Genomic DNA, 19,733 nt, shown 5'->3' on the forward strand with positions numbered 1-19,733 from the left:
CGGGTTGGATAGGAAGGGGGAGAAGTAGAGTGGGATTTATGGGTCACAGAAATTTCTGTTGCAATGCCATCCTCATCAAAGACAATGCAACGGTAAATGATATAGATGATCAATTCCCTAAGCTCTTACAAGCTTTACAAACTTCCACCAAACAAACTTTTCACAAGTGAACCGCTTACTTCATTTAAATATGCAGCCTGTATAATCAGAGTCTTTGAAGTAGGGAGACAGATGATCAGGATTTGCCTTTTGATCTTTCCAAATTGTTTTAGCAAGTAACAACTATGCCTGAAGTCTTTTCTGGGAAACTTTATTAGCAACGATGTTTACAACAATCTTAGAGACCAAGGTTCTCTTAGTATCGCTGTTAAATAATCCTCCAGAAACTGAAATCTTACAAAGCAAACTTAGGGTCTACAAATAACAATCATGAATTTTATGTAAATTCAATTAAAATCCCTAATCAAATCAGCTACAATTCTAATAAATGCTCTGTACATATTTATATTAAAAATAAAATAGAAAAAAAAAGTGCTTTCACACTGTATCTGTTGGATTCATGCAGCTCTCAGTCTTGTTCTCCATTCATCTACTTGTACCCAAATCGAGTCAATGGATCTGCCATGAGAACCTCTAGATCAGAACAGATCAGGCTCTGGAGCAAACAAAAAAGGACCTGACTTTATCAGTAAACCAGAGACCCCTTCACATTTGCAAAAAAGAGCCCAAGCTGCCTTAGTTAAAAGCTACAGCTGTTCCACTGATTAGCATGAGAAAAATAATAATTTTTATTAAAGGCAACTTAAAGGTTTTCCTTTCCTTGGTGTCTGTTATAAAGGACTGTGCTCATGTTAACACAGTCTATGCATCTCCTGAAATTCACAGAAACATTCACAGCCACTGTTTTTAGACTCCACACACAGAAATACACTGCAGTTTTAACACAAACAAAAGGAACATGAATTTTTTTACCTTGTGTTTTCTGTCCTCAAGACAAGGAAAACAAAATTGCTTTGGGCAATTTTTCTAGCCCATGCTTATACAATGAATAAAGGGAAGACAGCCCGCATGTGAAAATACAGTTATCATCTGCCTTTTGAAGAAGTCCGAAAATTCATTAACTGCAGTATCTGGAATGCAGATATTGTTTAGAAGTTCAGTTTTTTCAAGCAATTTCTGGGTCAAAGAAGAAAAAAGAAGTTCTGGGTTCCTCCCCCCAAAAAGCCCATCTGATAAATTCAATCTATTTTTATGAAAATGTTTATGAATAAGCTTACAGTCTTCTTACAAGTGAAAAGTGAAATGGTGTATAGGACAAATGAAAGTAATGTTAAACTATGAGCTGAGAATTCCACTGGGGTACTTTGGTGATATCAGATATGCTGAGAGGCATTTGCTAAGCAACCATACACCTGAAAATGAAGTCACTGCACTTTCTGCTTGTTAAATACATAAAACCGGTCACAGTTAAGAAGTAAAAATATAATAATGGTGTACACAGTTACACTTAACCCTCACCACCACACCATTTCAACTGCTAGAAGCAGATGTGTGATTTTACAAAAGCATTTGAAATACAAAAGACTTGAGGACAGGGGAGTTGCTGCTGCTTTTCAGCTTGCTACTAGGGAGAGGCATTTCAGCTTTTTATTAACAGACTGAAGCTATAAGAAGTTACAATCACTTCTCAAAAGTCAAATGGCAGCAGCATTCAGCAGAGAGCAGTTCTTTGCCTTTATCTCATTGTTTTTATCTCCTTTATGTTTTAATGGTTTATTATCACTCTCTAAATTATAGAATGTATTTGTTTTTTTCTTCTCTCTCATCCTCTGAAATGGATTTAGAGCACCAATCCATTAAGAAAAGGCAATCATAGAAGTTGGGAGAAGTGAGGTAGTGCTGTGGGCCCAGGTTTTAAACTCCCCTCCACATTTAAGTGCATCTCACATTGCATGTGTACAAAAATGTGTGTAATTAATACACACTGATTAGCTCAGAAATGAAACTTTGGGAAGACATTAGGATAGGCTGAATTTTTCAGCTCTGTTTGTGTCTACTTGGGCATCCACAACAAAGTGCTTTTATGGATGCCCACCACACACCTACAGAAAGGTGCTTCAGACAATCGCCAAATTAGTTGCTTGGCGTAGTGTGGACCTTGGGCAAAAGTCTTCTTTCATGAATCCCTTTGAATTCTTTGGGCCAGGCTTGTGCATCCATGCTCACAAAGCTGCCCGGTATCTTAACATGTACTTCTATGTTACACCAGATAAGATGCATAACTCACTCGCCAAAAAGGATCTGAAGCAGGAAGAAAACACACCATTAAGGAAAATAAGGGTTGTAACTGTTTCAGTTACCAGAAGAGAAAGATAAAAAATGACTACACAGTATGTACTAAGGGACTGTTTTAACTGGGAACCCAGCATAATGGAAATGAAGGGCTTGAAGCAGGCACATTTAAAGTAAAAACAACGCACAAACAGCTACAGTGAAGCTGGTAACCAGTGGGAAAAACCACCAACAGACAATGGATTTTCATTTCTGGTGCCACTCAGCTTTTATAGAACAAACATCTGTCTGTCTAATACAAGCCACAGACACCAAAATTTCAAGGAAACTGTGTGACTTAAAACTGTACACTACCTTTGTACTACACTTTGGGGACAAATTCTGTCCTCCTTTTAATAAAAACCATTTTCAATGAACCTATCTGGAACAGCACCCATAAAGAGTTTCTAATACACCATTTCACAGTTATGGTCACACTGCTATCTTCTCAACAAATAAATCCATTAGACAGCAGCCTCATAGAGCAAGAAGCCAAGAAAAAAATTAAACGTGTAAATGTAAACTCAGTACATTCTCTGTAAAAAAATTTGCCATTCTCTTGCTTCATAATTATCTTTTTCTTCAAGTTTTATGACACTGATTTAAAACCAAAAACCCTCATGCTTCCACACACACCTGTGTCACATTCCAGTGGATTCCAGATGTGGAATCCACTGTTTAAAGTAAAACTGTCTCCTTTGCTTAAATTACTATAACATTTTCTCTAAAAGGACCTGAAGTTTACAAGTCTGATTTAGTAGAATCAAGCAGTAAATTTAGCCGCAAAACTTAAGTTACGTACATGCTTAAGTGCTCAGCTGAATTAGTTTCTCATTCCTCCTACACAGCAGAAATCATGCAATAACTTTGTTGGTTACTGACAAAACAGCATTTGGACACAGGAGACAACTGTTAAACAGCTTTTCCTCCTATAAGATTTTTAAATTAATACTTTATTACTTCATACAACACAGTAAAAATAATAAAAATAATCCAACAACTTTTCATAAAAATTAAAAAGATTTAAACCCAAATCTTATTAAAAAGGCAAACTTAAAACCAAACTAAAGAGATACTATATGTGCACACACTTTTGAAGAAGAGATTACAATTTTCTTTTTGATATCAACAGGCACTCTTCATTCACCATCTGCAAGAAAGTAGGTTAGGTCTCCATAGGCCACAGTCAGAGTTATTAAGTAAGTAAATATGCCACTGCTTCTGTGCCCTCCTTTTATTTCCTTGCTTCTTCAGTCTCCTCTGGCTCTCTCTCTTGATGCTCTCTTTCCCACCTCAATTCTTTCAACTCTTGTCTGTACTTCCGTTCAATGAACCGTTTCTGATGGGCCATCTGGGGAAAGTTATCTGACACAAGGAGAAATATTTTACATTAATAAACAAACTGGTAACACAGAAAGTCTCAGGTCTTTTTCTTTTTTAACTTTGATGAGATTAGAGGTAGGGGAGAATAATGTTACTACCATTTTCACTCATTTATTTCTAATAATACGTAGTAAACCAAGACTTTATTATAGGACTTTGGTTTCTTTATGATTTCTTTACATCTGTTTCCCCTGCTACAAAGCACTGCCAAATCTAATACACTCACAAAAATAAAATATAAAATCCTGGTATAGCAACACAGCCAGGTATTACCTGGATTTTACATTCTGTTCCCTTAGCAACAGGTGGTCAATACTGAAAAACAAATGTGAAACTACTGTCAATGCTGTCAGGGTTTTTTGTCTTGTTCTCTCTCCAAAAAGTACGAGCCACCGGTTCCAAGCATTGTACAGATGTTTCCATTATTTTTATTATTATTTTAGACCACACTGAATCGACCTGATGTCCCACATTATGGCAGGGATCCTAATGGGAAAGTAATAGTGCAGCAAGATTGAATGCAGTAAAATCTGTTCCTGAAAAAATTAAGGTATGGCTATGTACCAGAAGACAGCCTTAGCATAGTTGAAGAGCACGGATGAGTGAAGACTGACTAAAACAGACTGGACAAGGCTGAGGTGATAGAGAAATAGCTGGATGCTTCTGCTTTCAGACATTTGTCTATTGGTTGCTATGTATGTACATGTTAGAACTAGGACTGTAAAAACAGCTTATGTAAGTGAACAGAATTCTCTCAATTTAGTGCACTGCTCACAGAATATGATGTTTTCTGCATGACCAGAGTGCTGACACTCATATGTGTCTGTGCTGCAGAGACCTGTACTCTTCAGCTAGTCAGAAAGCAGAGAGGTGGCACAGGACGTGACAGGCTGTAGTAGATGGTAAATCCTGCTGGGATCACACAGAGTTCTGGGATCAGCACTGGCCACCTATCTATGTCTGAGACAAATGCAAAAGGTTGCTACACTGGCCTTTAAAGCCATAAACAAATTTGGCAGATGTACTGGCAAAGGACTGCTCTCTCTCTAGTTGGTTACTGAGAAAGAATTCAGCTGAGGCTCCTCAAGGAAGAGTATCCTGGCACCAAGGTTCTTTCCCTTTTTTTGGGGGGTCCCAGGCAGCACAGATTTGTTCAGCTGGAGAATATGGTGTAGAAGCCACATGAACTGCAGAAGAAGAGCTGTAGAGCAGAATAACTTTCTACTGCTTTGTTTTATTGGCCAGTGAAATTTGTACCTTTTATTATATATACTACAGTAATAAAAGGTTTATTCATCAGTTATTTACAACTAGGGCATAGGAGGGTATATTTATTTAAACCGGAAAGCAATATAAACAAAATTATTTTTAAATTGGTGTTGCTTTAAAAATACTAGTGCTTTGTTTAATGGAGTTCTGGGATATTTTCTTGCTCACGTGCACCATAAAATGAAAATCAGATTTTATCACTGTGCCTCTAACGTGATTCTTTAAGAACTCTGAAGAACTCAGCTCGGTAGCAACCTGTTTTTCTAATCTGTTTAGGATGGTAAGAAGGAAGTTCATATAATAAATTCATCATAGCTATCATATATAAAAAAAGGTATATGAAAACTACTTTTACTCAAAGTTAACTACTTATGATTTACAAAACCCAACAAACAAATCAAATCAAACAGAAAAACTCCATTCCACAAACATATACATAATAGAACAGGTGCCCTTAAAGGTTGCATAACCGCCACGGCTAAAGACAGTCAAAACTTGACTGGCAAGGCACTGAGAAACTACTTGAAAGTTGGCTCTGTTTTGAGGGGTAGCTGGAGCATAGGCCTCTAGAGATTTATGGCATTTAAACAAATATATATGTCAGAAGAGAGCTGTGAAGTCCTTGGACTGATAGGCCATGAAGCTCACAGGTCTTTGTGTGGTGTTACTGTCAAAAGAAAATTCACTCAAAGAAAACTAGTAACATCTTGCAAATATTCAGCAGAGAAGGGAAGTTATATTTTTCTAATTGTCAAATTTACTGGTGCTGAGAAGTATATGCCAGTAGATGTATATTAAAACATCTCTAAATTACATAGATTCATTGTCTTCTGAAATTTTTAAGCCCTTGAATTTCCAGATGCAGAAATAACAGATTAAAAGCCTCTGGCATCTGAGGAACTGCATGTCTTTCCTTTGAATCAAATGCAAAAAATGGCACCCCCATGTTCTTATCAATAGAGAGATTCTGCTGCACAAAATGCTTGTAATCTATACCCTTACAGCACATCCACACCCAGCACTTTAACCCAAATGACCAAAGGTAATTCATATAAGAAGTTTGCATACACTCATTCATATCTGAGACTCCATTTCAATGAAGGACTGCTCCCATGCTGGCTATTCAGAGCATAATTTAGAGAGATGTATACACAGATCCCTGGATTTTCAGATGATATTACCCCTTCTTCATGGATAAATATCGATTTAAACTGGTTGGGAATCTCCCTGTTATATTTTAACCTAGTCAACTGATAATCTGAGATTAAGGTTTTTTTCTGAAGTAGTATTTTCCTCCTCCCCTAAATTAAAGAGTGAGACAACCACAGTGTTTGGGACTATGCAGTCTTTTCCCGCTGCATACTTAAGGATGGAAAATCTCAATGAATCTTCACTGCACAGGGCTCCCTCAAAGTTGCATCCTCTAGAGTTGATCAACTCTCTTTGTCTTCTGTAGCTGAACAACTCTCTTTAACAAGTACCTGTTGGTATCATATTAACTTTAACTGTCTTGAAAGTACTAAAAGGGAAACCCGCTGCTTAGAAGCTGTCAGCATTTAGCAAATGTGTTCTGTTCAAAACTTATCCCCCACAAAACCTGCACCTTGCCTCACTAAAGAATGACAAAGTAAATTATAAATTATTTTCTTTGCTGTCCAAATATCTTACATTTTTCAAGTGCATCCATTGCAGCTCCCATTTCTGCTTGCTGAATACTGTAAAAGCCAAACAAAAACATGTTACATGAGATCTAAGCTGTACAGAATTAACTAAAGTTTCTGACAAGGTAGAACACTAGCTACTCTTGTAATGAAACTCAGTGGATAACCAGGAGCTAGTAATTCCCAGAGTGTATATCAGCCTTTCCATAAATATGTGAGAAATAGTGCTACAATCCAGTTAGAATATTTTTTAAACTTAGATCAATAACACTAACAAAATATTGTAGTCCATTCTTCACTAAGAAAACATTTACTTTTATAATTCAGGGAAAAAAAAATAAAATCACAGATGTGTGAGTGCTAAAAAGTCAATGATATTTTTATATCAACCACCACCAGATTCGGTAGCAGAAAATAACGTGAGGTCTTCCAGGTTCATGGTTGAAGTCTTTGTATACTTAGAACCATTCCAAAATGCCTAGAAGTAATAACATAAACAAAAAAAATCCAGGATAGTGTTGCACCTAGCTTGCTAGCATAAACTGCAAAGTAATCCAGTAGCAAATCCAAAGGTAGCCACTGTTTCCTGGAAGCTGTTCTGCAGTGTCTAGTCTGAGAGCCACAAATAGGTTAGCATTGCTAGCCACCTTGAAGGCAATTTCCCTGGAAAAAAAAAAAAAAAAAGCTAAAGACTCAAAATTATACAGACATTGAACCCCTCAGGTATTCCTGAAGCAGAACAGTTTGAAGGAGGCTCTAAGGCTCTACAGCTTTCCTTTTCTAAGGCAAACCACACACTTGTCATCTCCATGGCTAGTCATTTTGTACATCACCACAATCTAATACCATGTGGTTAATTTTTCACTGTACCTTGGACCTTTACCACATCCTATTCTTTCCCCTTTGAAGTACACAGCTACTGTGTATGTCCTGGCATGAGAAGGTCCCACTGTCTGCAAAGTCCTGAAAGAAGAAATATTTTATTAAAGCAGGAAGTATTAAAAACTGTAATCTGTTTGTGGCACATACATCATCAAACTTTCAGTATGGTCAATCCATATAGTTCAATTAGTGCAAACTGTAGAGCAAGGGTTGAAGGATGCCTGTATATATTACCAGAATGGTGTTTATCACATTTATTCCTCCCTGGAATAAGGACCACCATATGAAAATTAAAACTTAATTTAACCTATAAGCAAAAATGCAAACTTATAACATGATGTGTTTAAACACAGTGAAAAGACTTGTAATAAAGCAATAAATTATGTGTAGCTGTGCAACTGCAAATAAACACACAGATATGATTCTGTGTGCACTAAAATTTTAGTTCCTTAGAGTTTTGCAGCTAGCAAGTTTTCACAAGGCCTTCATATTGGATATGATAGCTCTCTACACACTGAATTACCACAGTACAAAGAAATTTTCAATCAGCTTTGAAAAGTTAGTCACAAAACAAACTTTCCATTTGAGCTGAAGTCTAGAACATGCATCAACAACCATCTAAAGAGGAAAAAATAATCCCCTAGACATGCAATGAATTGCTGTTTTTGCAGTTTCTTCCTGCTGTCCAAAATGTCTCTCCACTCTCAGATCGAGTTCTGACTACTACCTTGTTTCTCTTTAGAAGGAGCATGAATTTCATAACAGTTTTTAAAGTATCTAAATAAAGTACTCTATTTTCTGTGCACTGTGACAAGAGCAAATAAAACCCACCCTGAATTTAAAAGCAATAGTACTGACTACAGTGAAACAGATAAGAAGAAAAGGAATTTAACAAGATAATAGGAAGATAACAGCGTATTACTAGGTCTAAGCTGTACTATAAAAATCAATTTATCATCACAGCAAAACAAAACAGAGATTTGGTACTTGATACTAAGTGGTTTTTACAAAAATCAGGGGTTGCTTTTATTGCATTCATGCCCCTCACTCAAAGAACCCTCATACAGAGACACTGAGGAGTCAGATCTGCAAGGACAATGCTTGCAGTATTAAAGCAACAGCGCTTCTGAAGTGCACTGTTTGTCACTATAACTGAACTGCTACATTTCACTAAAAACCTTACTTCAGTAAATGTGACAAATGTACTTAAGACTATCATTCTTCCTATCTTATCAATATAATAATCACAACAACACAAACCTTGACATTTATAAACAGCCTTTATCTCTTCTTTTGGGGGCTAACATTGCACCCATTCTACATTAATTGAATGGATATGGACACCATATACAGTTTTGGGTTTATTATTGTCTCTTTGAAGCAGCTATTACACTGTTTTACAACTGAAAGAGAGGATGGAGATCCATCCCATCCAGCTTCAGTTATCAAACTGAGACGTACAAGTTAAAAGGTTCACTGCCCTGAGCTCTACCACTGAACAGGAGAACATATGAGGGATGAATTGCACAGCAAAAAACGTCCAAAACCTGTGTTGCGCTTCAGTGCATGAGCATGGATTAGAAACTGTACAAAGTAAAATGCTTACTAATTCTTCCTTGTAATGGTTTAAAACACCTAAAGCCTAGAAAACACTGGTTCAACAATTCCATCTTCAGACAGAGACTAGAGGGCTTGGATAACTACAATAAAAGCAAACTGTGGGAAAAATGTAGGGTGACTGATCACATCTTCCTCCATATACGAGACTTATAATTAGCTGGTATCCATAAGATGCCTGCTCTTACTTGTAAAGAGGAATGTCTGGCTCTTTTCCTTCTGTCCTGAGAGTCAAGCAGCACTGTTGAAGCTGAGATTTAGGATCATTCCAATCTTGATTTAAAATAAACTCCTGTAAGAAGTTCACAGGGACATTTTACGATTGAGAGATTGTGGTAAGAGTCTCAAATGCAATAATGTGTTAAAACATAGTGGTAGAAAAGTAGGAACCTGACTGATCTTACCTTTAGCCGTGGAAAAAAGCATACATTCATGAAAGTGTGAACATATTCCAAATCTTTATCAATGTACAGGGCAGCAATAAAGGCTGGGGGGAGAAAAGGTACTGTCACTCATCTAAGGAGAACATTAGTTGCTTGCACTTTCAGAAAAAAGTATCTCTGAGTACTTTAAAGCCACATTCAATTATGTTTCACAGCAGTGATCCGATGAGGGTATTATCCTGCATACTCAGGAAAAATCAAGTTGACCAAGAGATTAAGTGATTTACCCAAATCCACCCAGTCATTTAAAGTGCTAGAAACAACACTCAGCTCCTAATCTCACATTTTAACCAGCAGACCATGGATACTTACAAACAAATCTCTATTGGGTACCATTAAAAAATCTAGATATAAATCACTCCTGTTTTTGTGCTATTTCCATTTGCTTAGAGGATTTGGCAAAAGCCAAGTGGTCTGAATGCATCACAAAATATATCAAAATATACCAGATAAGGATTAACTTTCTTAGCAGAATATTTATCACTGTTTCCACTTTCTTTGGAAAGAAGGTAGCACAAACTTCCAAAAATGGACTAAACCGAATTTTATTTCCACATAGCCTTCCCCCTTGTGGAATAATTGTTTTAAAACCTCCCAAAACGCAGACAAATGAATCACAGCAATATTCACCTCCTGAAGGAACTATTTTGTGACAAGAAAATATTAATTAAACAATGAAACTGCTGTTAAATAGTTCAGCTCAGATTACAAACTTTAATTTCCAAGACATACTTTTGACCTGGTCACTGTGACCCCTCAATTTCTAAGTCTTCAGCTTTCTATCTGCAATTATGCCTCTTTCATGCTTTCATACAGATTTCACAAAACTATGCTAGTTTTCAAATATATGGCTTTCAGAGGTATAGGCATAATTCACATGAAAACATGAACATACATTTTTAATAGTGGTTTGGGTGATTTCTAATGGTTTTCTTAAACAAGCCCCAAGGAAAAGGAAGTCACTAAGGTGTTATGACCAAATTAACTCACATTCCAAGAGATCAGCCAAAGTCTTAGTTCGAAGAGTTACAGGTCTTTTTGTCTTGTCATTAGTGATGGCAAATTCTTGCATACCCAGCTCTTCTGCCACCTTGGCCTGCGTCCTGTTGTTCACCAAAGAACTTCTCAACAGCTGGAACAGAAAGAAGTTTCATTCAATGGTAACAATTACAAATAGTAAACTATGAAAGGTGGGAGAGCGGAGGAGAAAAAGTTACTTTTATCCTTACAGTCACTCACTTTTCTCAGTTTAGTGACATTTTGTTTCACGGCACCTCAAGTGATTTACATAAACACACAGAGTCATTCCTTCTACGGCTGATTTTTCCTTCTGTTTCAATTCTTCTCACCAATCTTTATTTATTATATGAACACATTACTTCTGTATATATGTCTTGCATTTAAAATGCCTGTTTGTGAGCTTCTTTACAGTTATATACCATCTCTTCAGGAGTCCTGTACATTTTCAGCAAATGTGCAGTTTTCTAGTTTAAGTAATACAGAGTTATATATATTTTTCCACATTAAGTGTAGGTAAACAATATTCTGGAGTCTATGGAGCAGTCCCCAGTGTCCACCAAATAAGAAATAAATAGGCAGCAATTAAAACAAATACACATTGAAGCAAGACAGTGCACTGTTTCAGGTCAAGCAGATGATGAAGCTTCTCCATTCCTTTGGCCTGAGTAAAAATACATACTTGGACAGCCTGCATGTACTATTTGCTCTACCAGAAGGCAGTACAGCTGAGCCAATGCATCCCTCACAAGGATCGCCTGTAACATTTTCAATGTGTAAAAATGTCAAGGATGCCTGGATCTCTAGCAGGGTGCCCCAAAATGCTTAACGTTGGCTCTAGGTAAATTGCTTAAACATAAAGCTCTGCCAAAGATATAATCCCGTGCAGCTAAAAGGAGTATTTTGGAATTTTAGGGGTTTATACAGTTTTCTGAACCCCTGACAAGGTGAGCTTTTTTTCCTGTTTGTTTGCTTCTTTGCTTTAAATGAAACAACATTAATTTAAGAAGTTAGAGGTATTACAGGAGGGGGGGTGAGAAGTAAAGAATGTCTTTCTTTTCCACTGTTTATGTGTAATCTAGAGTTGAGACTCTGCATACACATTTTTTCTCTCTTTGTCTTCCATATCACATTTGCTCATCTTATTAGATTCAACTTATATTCTACCTGGCTCCAGCCTGTCAACTGAGCTTATGAAAAATCAAGATTTATTTGCTGTACTTGATACTTCATCTCTCACAACAGATAAATAAAGAACAGTATGTTCATAATTTGTTTGGCAATGATATATGAAGCAAGTACCCACAACCTGATCTTCATAACTTAGGCAGACTGTAGATAGGATTATCACCTGCCTCTCTAACCTCTGCTTAAACTTGTTTTCTACTTGTTTCTTTCCAAAATTCCTAAGTACCATATGTAACCCAAAAGACAGAAGTGCAGTGCCCTGTGACAACAATCTGTTTCTTGTAACAGGATTTCTTTTGTTGTGTTAACAGACTATTTATTTTGATGGGATCCATAATCATGATTAGTAGTATCATAAAACAAAGAGCAACATATACACTACATAGTGAATTAGAGATGGAAAAAAACACCCAGTTATCCTTTTAGCACTGTGGTTATTAACTTGCTCTGTATCAGCATTTGCCTCCTCCACAAGTGAGATCCAGCAAGAAACTCAATTCCCCTTAATGGTACGGAGAAGACACAGTACAGAGAAGACACAGTACAAGAAAGCTGCCTTTCCAGCAGCTTTCTTAGAGCTAGTCTCCACTCTGGCAACAAACAGCCTGCATCACTGCAGATGCTGTAACATGTGACAGATGCTCAGCTGAAGCTTAACTGTAATTACAAAGCAATTTTTAAAAAAAGTTTTAATTCTTTCATCTTCACATAGCATACTACTACCTGTGACTGTACCAGAAGAACCCATAGTGGGGAAGCTGTATCTTCCAACATCCAATAAAATGTTAACTTTTTTTTGGCATATTATTTGGTTCTCAAAGTATGAAGATAAGACTATGTTCTCCTTCCTTTTTCTTAAACATAGTTAATTTACAGACATGTAATAGCAGCATTTCCTTCTGTCGAAACAGTCCATCTGTCCATCATATCCTTCTGTCCAAATAGTTCTTGCAAGATTTATCTTACTATAACACTGCTAATGTCTACACTCTTTAAAGTCATGTACAAAGCAAAAAAATCCCACCAGGCTTTATATCCACTGTCTCCTGAATGCATACATATATAAGTGAAACTTATGAAGTGGTGAAGAAAAATTGAAGTTACTTTTAGTGAGAGCATGTATTTATTTTCTTTCTTGTAAACATCTTTAGCCCCAAAGACCCAAGAAACATATTCTTGATAACACATTGCCTGCTAGACACCTAGCATTGCCATCTCTCTATTGATCTGAGGAAACCACTCTAAAATTTGGCTACTTCCTATTTTAACTAGAAAACTTGACTTACACTCCTGACACATGTATTGCTTTTTTTGTTCTAATTAAGACTTTTAAATGAAGAAAACATTTAGTAAGTCCAAGAAAATTTCTTACTTGCAAACAAAGCCACTTGTTCAGTTACAGTCCTAAATGAATCAATCAGGAAAAAAACTACATATACTATTATGCTATGTTTAAAGTACTGTAAATTGTTGAAATATCCCCGAATTGAGTTTTCAGAGCCCAGATTAGAGAGACTAAAAGACTACAGCAATCAACAACAGATGAGTACAGAAATAGTAACATAAAATTCAAAAGCTACCACAGGAGCTCCAGATCGAAGACAACAAGAAAATCAGACTAAAATAGATTGTATAAACTTTTTATCAGGAAGTATAACCTGCCTGGTTGCAAGTTCAACAGACCAAAAGTTATGAATAAAAAAAAGTCATGTGATACACCTATTTAAATAAATGGTTTAAGATACCCATCTTCACACAAGAACTAGTCTTATGTCCCAATTTCATTGCTGACATCATTAAAATTATTGATCCATTTCACAGACTGAACAGAAATTACTGAAATTATTGCACTGGCCTCATAAATCACCATTTCTTATTCATTGCAGTGCTCATGACTTAAAATTAACATAGCCTTATTAAGAGCAGCGGTTGCTGAGGCTTCTTTTATTAATCAAACTCAGAATAATTCACTAGTTGTTCCCATAATTTCAGTCTCCATCCCCCTCTTGCTCTTATGGAGAGCATGATTGATGGCCATCTCACCGTTAAGTGCCCTTCATGATGATCAGGGAAATGTATGAATAAATACTCTGTGGCTACCAGCTGCATTATGGAGTCACCCAGGAATTCCATCCTCTGGTTGTGGCCTCTGAAAAATGAGACATCAATGCAGAAAAATCAATAAGCACTCAGGGAGGAAAAAACCAAAACCAGCATGCACACACAAATTAAAATAAAGAGCGATCTGAAAGTGAGCCTTGCTCATTTCTGAACACATTTAAGACAATTTTCCAGTGTTAATCGTGTGAGATGAAAACCCAGTTCATTACTGTTGTAACACCAACTTTCAAGCAAAAAGCAGATGAGGATAGATACATACAAACACAATCATTAGATCACAGATATGGGACTAATTCAAGGAGAAGAGCAGTTGACATCAAATTTGTAACAGGATAAGGTTTCTATCTGAAACTTCTGGTAAGAAAGTGAACTAATGAAGGCAACAACTTCAAAGAGGAAAAGGTCTGAACATTCACAAGAAAGAAAAGAATCAGAGTTTCAACTCATACAAGATCCTGGAGTGGGTAACCACTGATATGAAGTTTAACAAGGGCAAGTGCTAGATTCTGCACTTGACAGGGCAAGCCTGGTTATGTCTATAGACTAGAGAATGAGGCCTCTGAGCAGCCTGGTTGAATAGGAGTCAGCAGTGCCCTGGCAGTCAGGAGGGCATCAGGCTGCCCTCTGTGTCCTGGGAGGAATCAGGCAAAGCATCGCCAGCCAGTCAAGGGAGGCGATTGTCCTGCTCTGCTCTGCACTGAGGCCACCTCACCTTAAATATTGTGTGCAGTTTTTTGCACAATACAATAGCAAGTGAAGGGTCTGGAGGGGAAGCTGTATGAGGAGCTCCTGAGGTGACTTGGTCTGTTCAGTCTGAGGAGGAGACTGAAGGGAGACCTCATTCTGGTCCACAGCATCCTCAAGTGGGGAAGCAGATGGGCAGGTACTGATCTCTTCATTCTTGTGACCAGTGACAGGACTCAAGGAAACAGCATGAAGCTGAGTCAGAGGAAGTTTAGTTTGGATCAGGACAGGTTTTTCACCCAGAGGGTGATTGAGCACTGGAAAACGATCCCCAGCAAAGTGGTCACAGCACCAAGCCTGTCTGAGTTCAAGAAGCATTTGAACAACGCTCTCGGGTACATGATGTGATTTTTGGGGTGTCCTGTGCAGAGCTAGGAGTTGGACTTGATGATCCTGATGGGTCCCTTTCAACTCAGAATATTGTATGATTCTATGATACCGTTTCCTTGAAACAGGATCTTTGCTTACAACAGAATAGGGTTGCACTAGGACCAGTAATGTGCAAATATCAGTGATGCAGAAAACTCAAGATAAACACCAGGATAGGTCTCCAACATCTTCTGTAGTCTTTCCCAAGGTATCCACTACTGTCTACTGTCAGAGATGGAATACTGAGCCAGGGAGGTTTGTGAACATAGTTGCTCTATTCTCTTCCAGAAAACAGGTATAACATAGTTTGTTTACAAATAAGGCACTCTGGGCTATATAAAAGAAGTGACAACAGAGCCATGTGAGGACTCTTGCTATGTACTCACAGAGTCAGATGGTTAAAGCCTACTGTCCTCAGAGTGAACGCACGTGCTAGAAGCCGAACGTGAGTGAAGATGACTCCAATTGCCTCTTCAAACTCTGTAAGCTTTTGAAGAACTGGAGAGGTCTCAATGAGTTGCCTGTCAGTATTGGACTCCTGCAGCTGCAAGAAAAATGAAGTGCGAGTAATGACAAACTGACGCTGCTGCAGAATTTTTCAGAGAAAAGCAAGCCTTCTGTAAATCAAGGGCAAAGAATACAATGGACAAGTTGTTCTATGGACAGCTGAGCCAAGAAAACCAGGTTTCCTCTGCTTTTTGGTCTTGGTTAACTACCACTCAAAGATGATGTGAGCTCTGATGTATGCTTTTTTAACAATTGAGGCATGTAAACACACCACTTACATGTCTCTATATGTGGATAGCATGGAACACTTAGTTTCACAAAACACGTACAATTGCACATGTCTGCATTTTGCAGTATTATCATATTGTTTGTAACTGAGCAACAGATTCAAAAATTATTAAAATAGGGCTGGTAGACTGACAGCTTTTCAAGGGAGACAATACCCAAATCAAGTTCTCCCACTTTCCTTTAGTATCAAAAATCAAGAATAAGTACTTTGTATAGGAAATTCAAAAGGGCACAGTAACAACAAAATTAAAATTATTGCTTTGGGTCAGTATCTTTTCTTATCACTTTCTTGTCTGATGTCCTTGAGATGTGCTGACAGTGTTAAATGCCTTTGTGGAGCTGGGACATGGCTTAAGCATTTCCTCCAGCCACTCTGGGCATCTCTTTTGTATAGTAATGCCTTAGAGCAGGAATCATCCAGAAGATGATGCCTAAAAGAAAAGTAAGAATAGCCACACCTTTTTAAAGTGGCATTCACATAATTTTTGGTTTGTTGTCTGTCCATTTTCTATTAATTGATTACAATTCAAATTGTCTTTGTTCTTAAACAGTACTGAGCTTTCGGTTCACGTTTTCATAGAACTACATATCCTTGCATGAAAATCTCACACTTGGATGATAGTGGTCACTTCAGAATTCAGTTGCATGTGGAGCTGAAACTGCTTTTTTCTTCCTCATGCACAGCCCTTTCTATTTACCTACACAGAATTTTTTCTGCTCTTTTAACTCCACAGTTAGTCACTCTTGCATTCCCACAATCAGACTGAAATTCTTCAGTCTGCTGTTGTCCCTGCTACCCTGAAGAATTTGGTATTGTCAACGAACTGCCACCTCACTGCTCATCCTCTTCCCCAAGCTGTCAATGCGAACAGCCTGTACTCGAGCAAAGATCTCTAGGGAAATCTGCCAGTGATCACCACCCCTTATAAGATGCGGTCATTTCATTCCTGTTCTCCATTTCTTATGTTTCAGTCATTTCTTTAAATCTTGTAAGGACTGACAGTATTCACTGGGGTGGTGTTTTTCATTGCTTTTAAAAAGAAAAATTTGTAAAAGCCTTTCCTGAGTGTCTTTCCAACAGCCTCTTAGTAAACCCAGCAGACATTATCATCTGCATTTTACATGCTTTTTTGTCTTCTATTCATTTGGAGGCAGGACTTCATACGTTAACTCTTTAGAAAGAGTCCATATATATCCAGGTGACCACTAACTATTTTCTCATTACCATTTCTACAGACCTGGCTACTGCCAAACAAAGATCTTCGGTTACAGATCTTCAGTTGTGTGTATCTTACTCAGAGCTTTTTTTTTTTTTTAACTGGGATCTCACTTGGTGTACTTTTAAAATGCCATTTTTCAGGCTAGCTGTGCCCAAAGGCCAACCTGAGCAGCCTGTGTTTCACTTACTGGCAAAATCACCCAGGATGGTTTCTGGGACGTGGAAGAAAATTTTCATCACACAACTTAAGGCAGTAGTGAGAAATTACAAGCTTCATACACTGACTGTCTCCAGTCTCTAAGTCTTTGTGAAAGCAGAGACAAAAAGGTTAAAATAAAGTAAGAGAAAAGAAAGAAATTCACAGTAAGAAAAATCTTGGGAGTTTGTGCCACAATGCAGGACAGCTGGTTCTGAATCTCAAGTTTATCTTCCTATTAAGAGTTTTTTCTATTTATACTCAGAAAGAGATGGTTCTAAAAATCACATTTGTTGCTGATTTGTTGCTGAAGATTTTGGCTATGCACCCATTGCTGTTCTTGCAGCACGCCTGCACACTCCTGTTTCCAGTGAAGACAAGGAGCTACAGTGCAAAGAGGTTCTGAGACTCGCTCTAGGTCTGCCCCAAAATTCAGTTCTGGAGAAAGGACTAGGAAACCATTCTCCCAATTTCCAGCTTCATAAACTGACAACTTGTGAAGCTGTATCCTTCGATACATGGAGAATAAGTTAGCATTCAGACACCTTCACAATTTTAGTGCTTACTTGGTATTAAAGTTACTAGCATCACTGAAACAACCTGTACCACTGCACACACACGCATACACATACACACATATCAAAACAGAATAAAATCAAAACTCTTACTCCATTCAACAATTGTGTCTTCCTACTATTAAGGTTTCAGTCTTAATTTCAGGTTAAGAGAATATGTACATAGACTGCGTTTGCACCCTTTTTCCCCAACTTAGAGAAGATGGGACAAGAAGCTGCCAAAATGTTACCTCTCACTGGATTTATTTTATAGGCACAGTTATATAACAAACACAAGTCCAGGAAACGTGAATGATTAATCCTCAGAGATAGAAATTAATTTATTAAAAAAAAAAAAACACAAAACCTCCCATATCTCAAACCAAACACAAAGGCAAACACATATATATATTCCTTTTTAGCACAATTTCTGAGATGTCATCACAATTGAAACCTACGGAAAAGCATCCCTGAAAATAAAAGAGAGCTATGAAATTTATTATAGAAAGGGATACACTTACTTGAAGTGGGTGTAGTGGATAATTAAGCCATACATCCCGCAGGTCCTGCAAACATTGAGAGATGCCTTTAATGCTCAAGGGAGTCATTTAACAAATTCCACAGTACTAAATAAAATGTCATTACTTGAAATACTGAACTATTTCAGATGCTGACTCTGCTTATTGCAAATTCAATAGTGCTGGCAAACTAATTTTTAAAATCGTGTATTTGCTGTTCAAACTGCCTGTAGTTCTCCCAATTAGTTTGTGACAAAGAGGTGGAAAAATCCTTGAAACAAATAAAAAGTGGTTAAAGGAAGAAAAAGATTTGTTTAAGCCTCAGGACTAACTTTATTTGCAAGTGCTCCTCAGTATCAAGTTTGATTTCAACAAAGGCAAGGACTGACAAAGAAAAAAACCCTCACTTATTTTCTATTTCATATAGGCTTCCTTTGCTACAGCCTCTCAGCAGCAAATAAACACTCAGTTACAATAAGCTTCAAAATGATTCTATTTCTAATAAGCTTTGTCATTTCACAGACTCAGAGGAAGGAGAATTCTGTATGGTTCATCCCCTCACCACTACCACATGTTGTCCTCAGCAGGATGTATTTTCCTTCACCATTATATGGTCTATATTTGAACTAAAAATCATCTAAGATACAGTATGCAAGAAGAGATCGGGCTTGAATTATGCAATTGGGTAGATGCTGCATGAAACACCCTCCTTTTTTTTTTTTCTCCAAGCTTTTAAGGGTGGGATGATGTAACTGATGAAACAGGAATAGTTGCTCTGCCACTTGGATCCACAGCACCCATTTCTGTTGCTACAGTAGCCCTTTGAATTGAAGCCTGCATTCCCATGCCAGTCACCCTTCCCTATTTCAGCCACTCAACTTGCAGCATACCAGAGGAAACACCATAACTTTTTTGCATTAACCAGTACGGTTTCCTGCCCTAAACACATTATATTACATTCAATCTCCAGGAACTACGCACAACACATGTAGTATCCCTGTTCGTTTGTGATCCTCAAGTAAAAGAATGAAAAGAAAGCATGTTTAAAGTTATTTTTAAAATGGAAATCAAATCATATAAATACCTTTTCATTGAAGAGCAAACGTCCAAATAATTGTTTTGCTTCTTCTAGGCTCCCCTCTAGATAAACAGCTCCTACATGAGGGGACCAACATGCCAAAAGGTCAATAATGCAATTAGTATCTAGAAAATTACTAAGCACAGGAAAGTAAAAGATCTTTGCCTTCTTTATCTCCAACACATTTATTTTTAAAAGCATGCTTTCTGCAGCAATACCTACTTTGGAGAAGTTTAAAGCACATTAAACAACAACATAAATCCCCATAAAATGCACAGAAAAACCTGAAATAATTTTATCAGTGATAGAAAATGATATATCCAAAGAGCAGAGTTTAAACAAACTAGC

At 37.4% G+C, this 19,733-nt stretch overlaps 1 protein-coding gene across 3 annotated transcripts in view; it reads right to left on the minus strand.

Moving 5' to 3' along the window:
- Nucleotides 1–294: 294 nt before the first annotated feature.
- DROSHA (drosha ribonuclease III) overlaps nucleotides 295–19,733 on the minus strand; it is a 77,356-nt gene continuing 57,917 nt past the window's right edge. For all 3 annotated transcript variants that reach the window (XM_050306272.1, XM_050306276.1, XM_050306271.1), the window contains 10 exons: nucleotides 19,392–19,462; nucleotides 18,311–18,355; nucleotides 15,412–15,569; nucleotides 13,835–13,940; nucleotides 10,577–10,718; nucleotides 9,548–9,630; nucleotides 9,332–9,435; nucleotides 7,515–7,607; nucleotides 6,652–6,698; nucleotides 295–3,696 (listed from right to left, as the gene is read on the minus strand). In XM_050306272.1, the coding sequence (XP_050162229.1) occupies nucleotides 3,566–3,696; nucleotides 6,652–6,698; nucleotides 7,515–7,607; nucleotides 9,332–9,435; nucleotides 9,548–9,630; nucleotides 10,577–10,718; nucleotides 13,835–13,940; nucleotides 15,412–15,569; nucleotides 18,311–18,355; nucleotides 19,392–19,462 (980 nt within the window). In that variant the 3' untranslated portion in view covers nucleotides 295–3,565. The remainder of the gene's footprint in view (nucleotides 3,697–6,651; nucleotides 6,699–7,514; nucleotides 7,608–9,331; nucleotides 9,436–9,547; nucleotides 9,631–10,576; nucleotides 10,719–13,834; nucleotides 13,941–15,411; nucleotides 15,570–18,310; nucleotides 18,356–19,391; nucleotides 19,463–19,733) is intronic.

Source organism: Myiozetetes cayanensis, unplaced genomic scaffold, assembly GCF_022539395.1.
Source record: "Myiozetetes cayanensis isolate MyiCay16 unplaced genomic scaffold, myiCay2020 scf1, whole genome shotgun sequence".
Classification (NCBI taxonomy): Eukaryota; Metazoa; Chordata; class Aves; order Passeriformes; family Tyrannidae; genus Myiozetetes; species Myiozetetes cayanensis.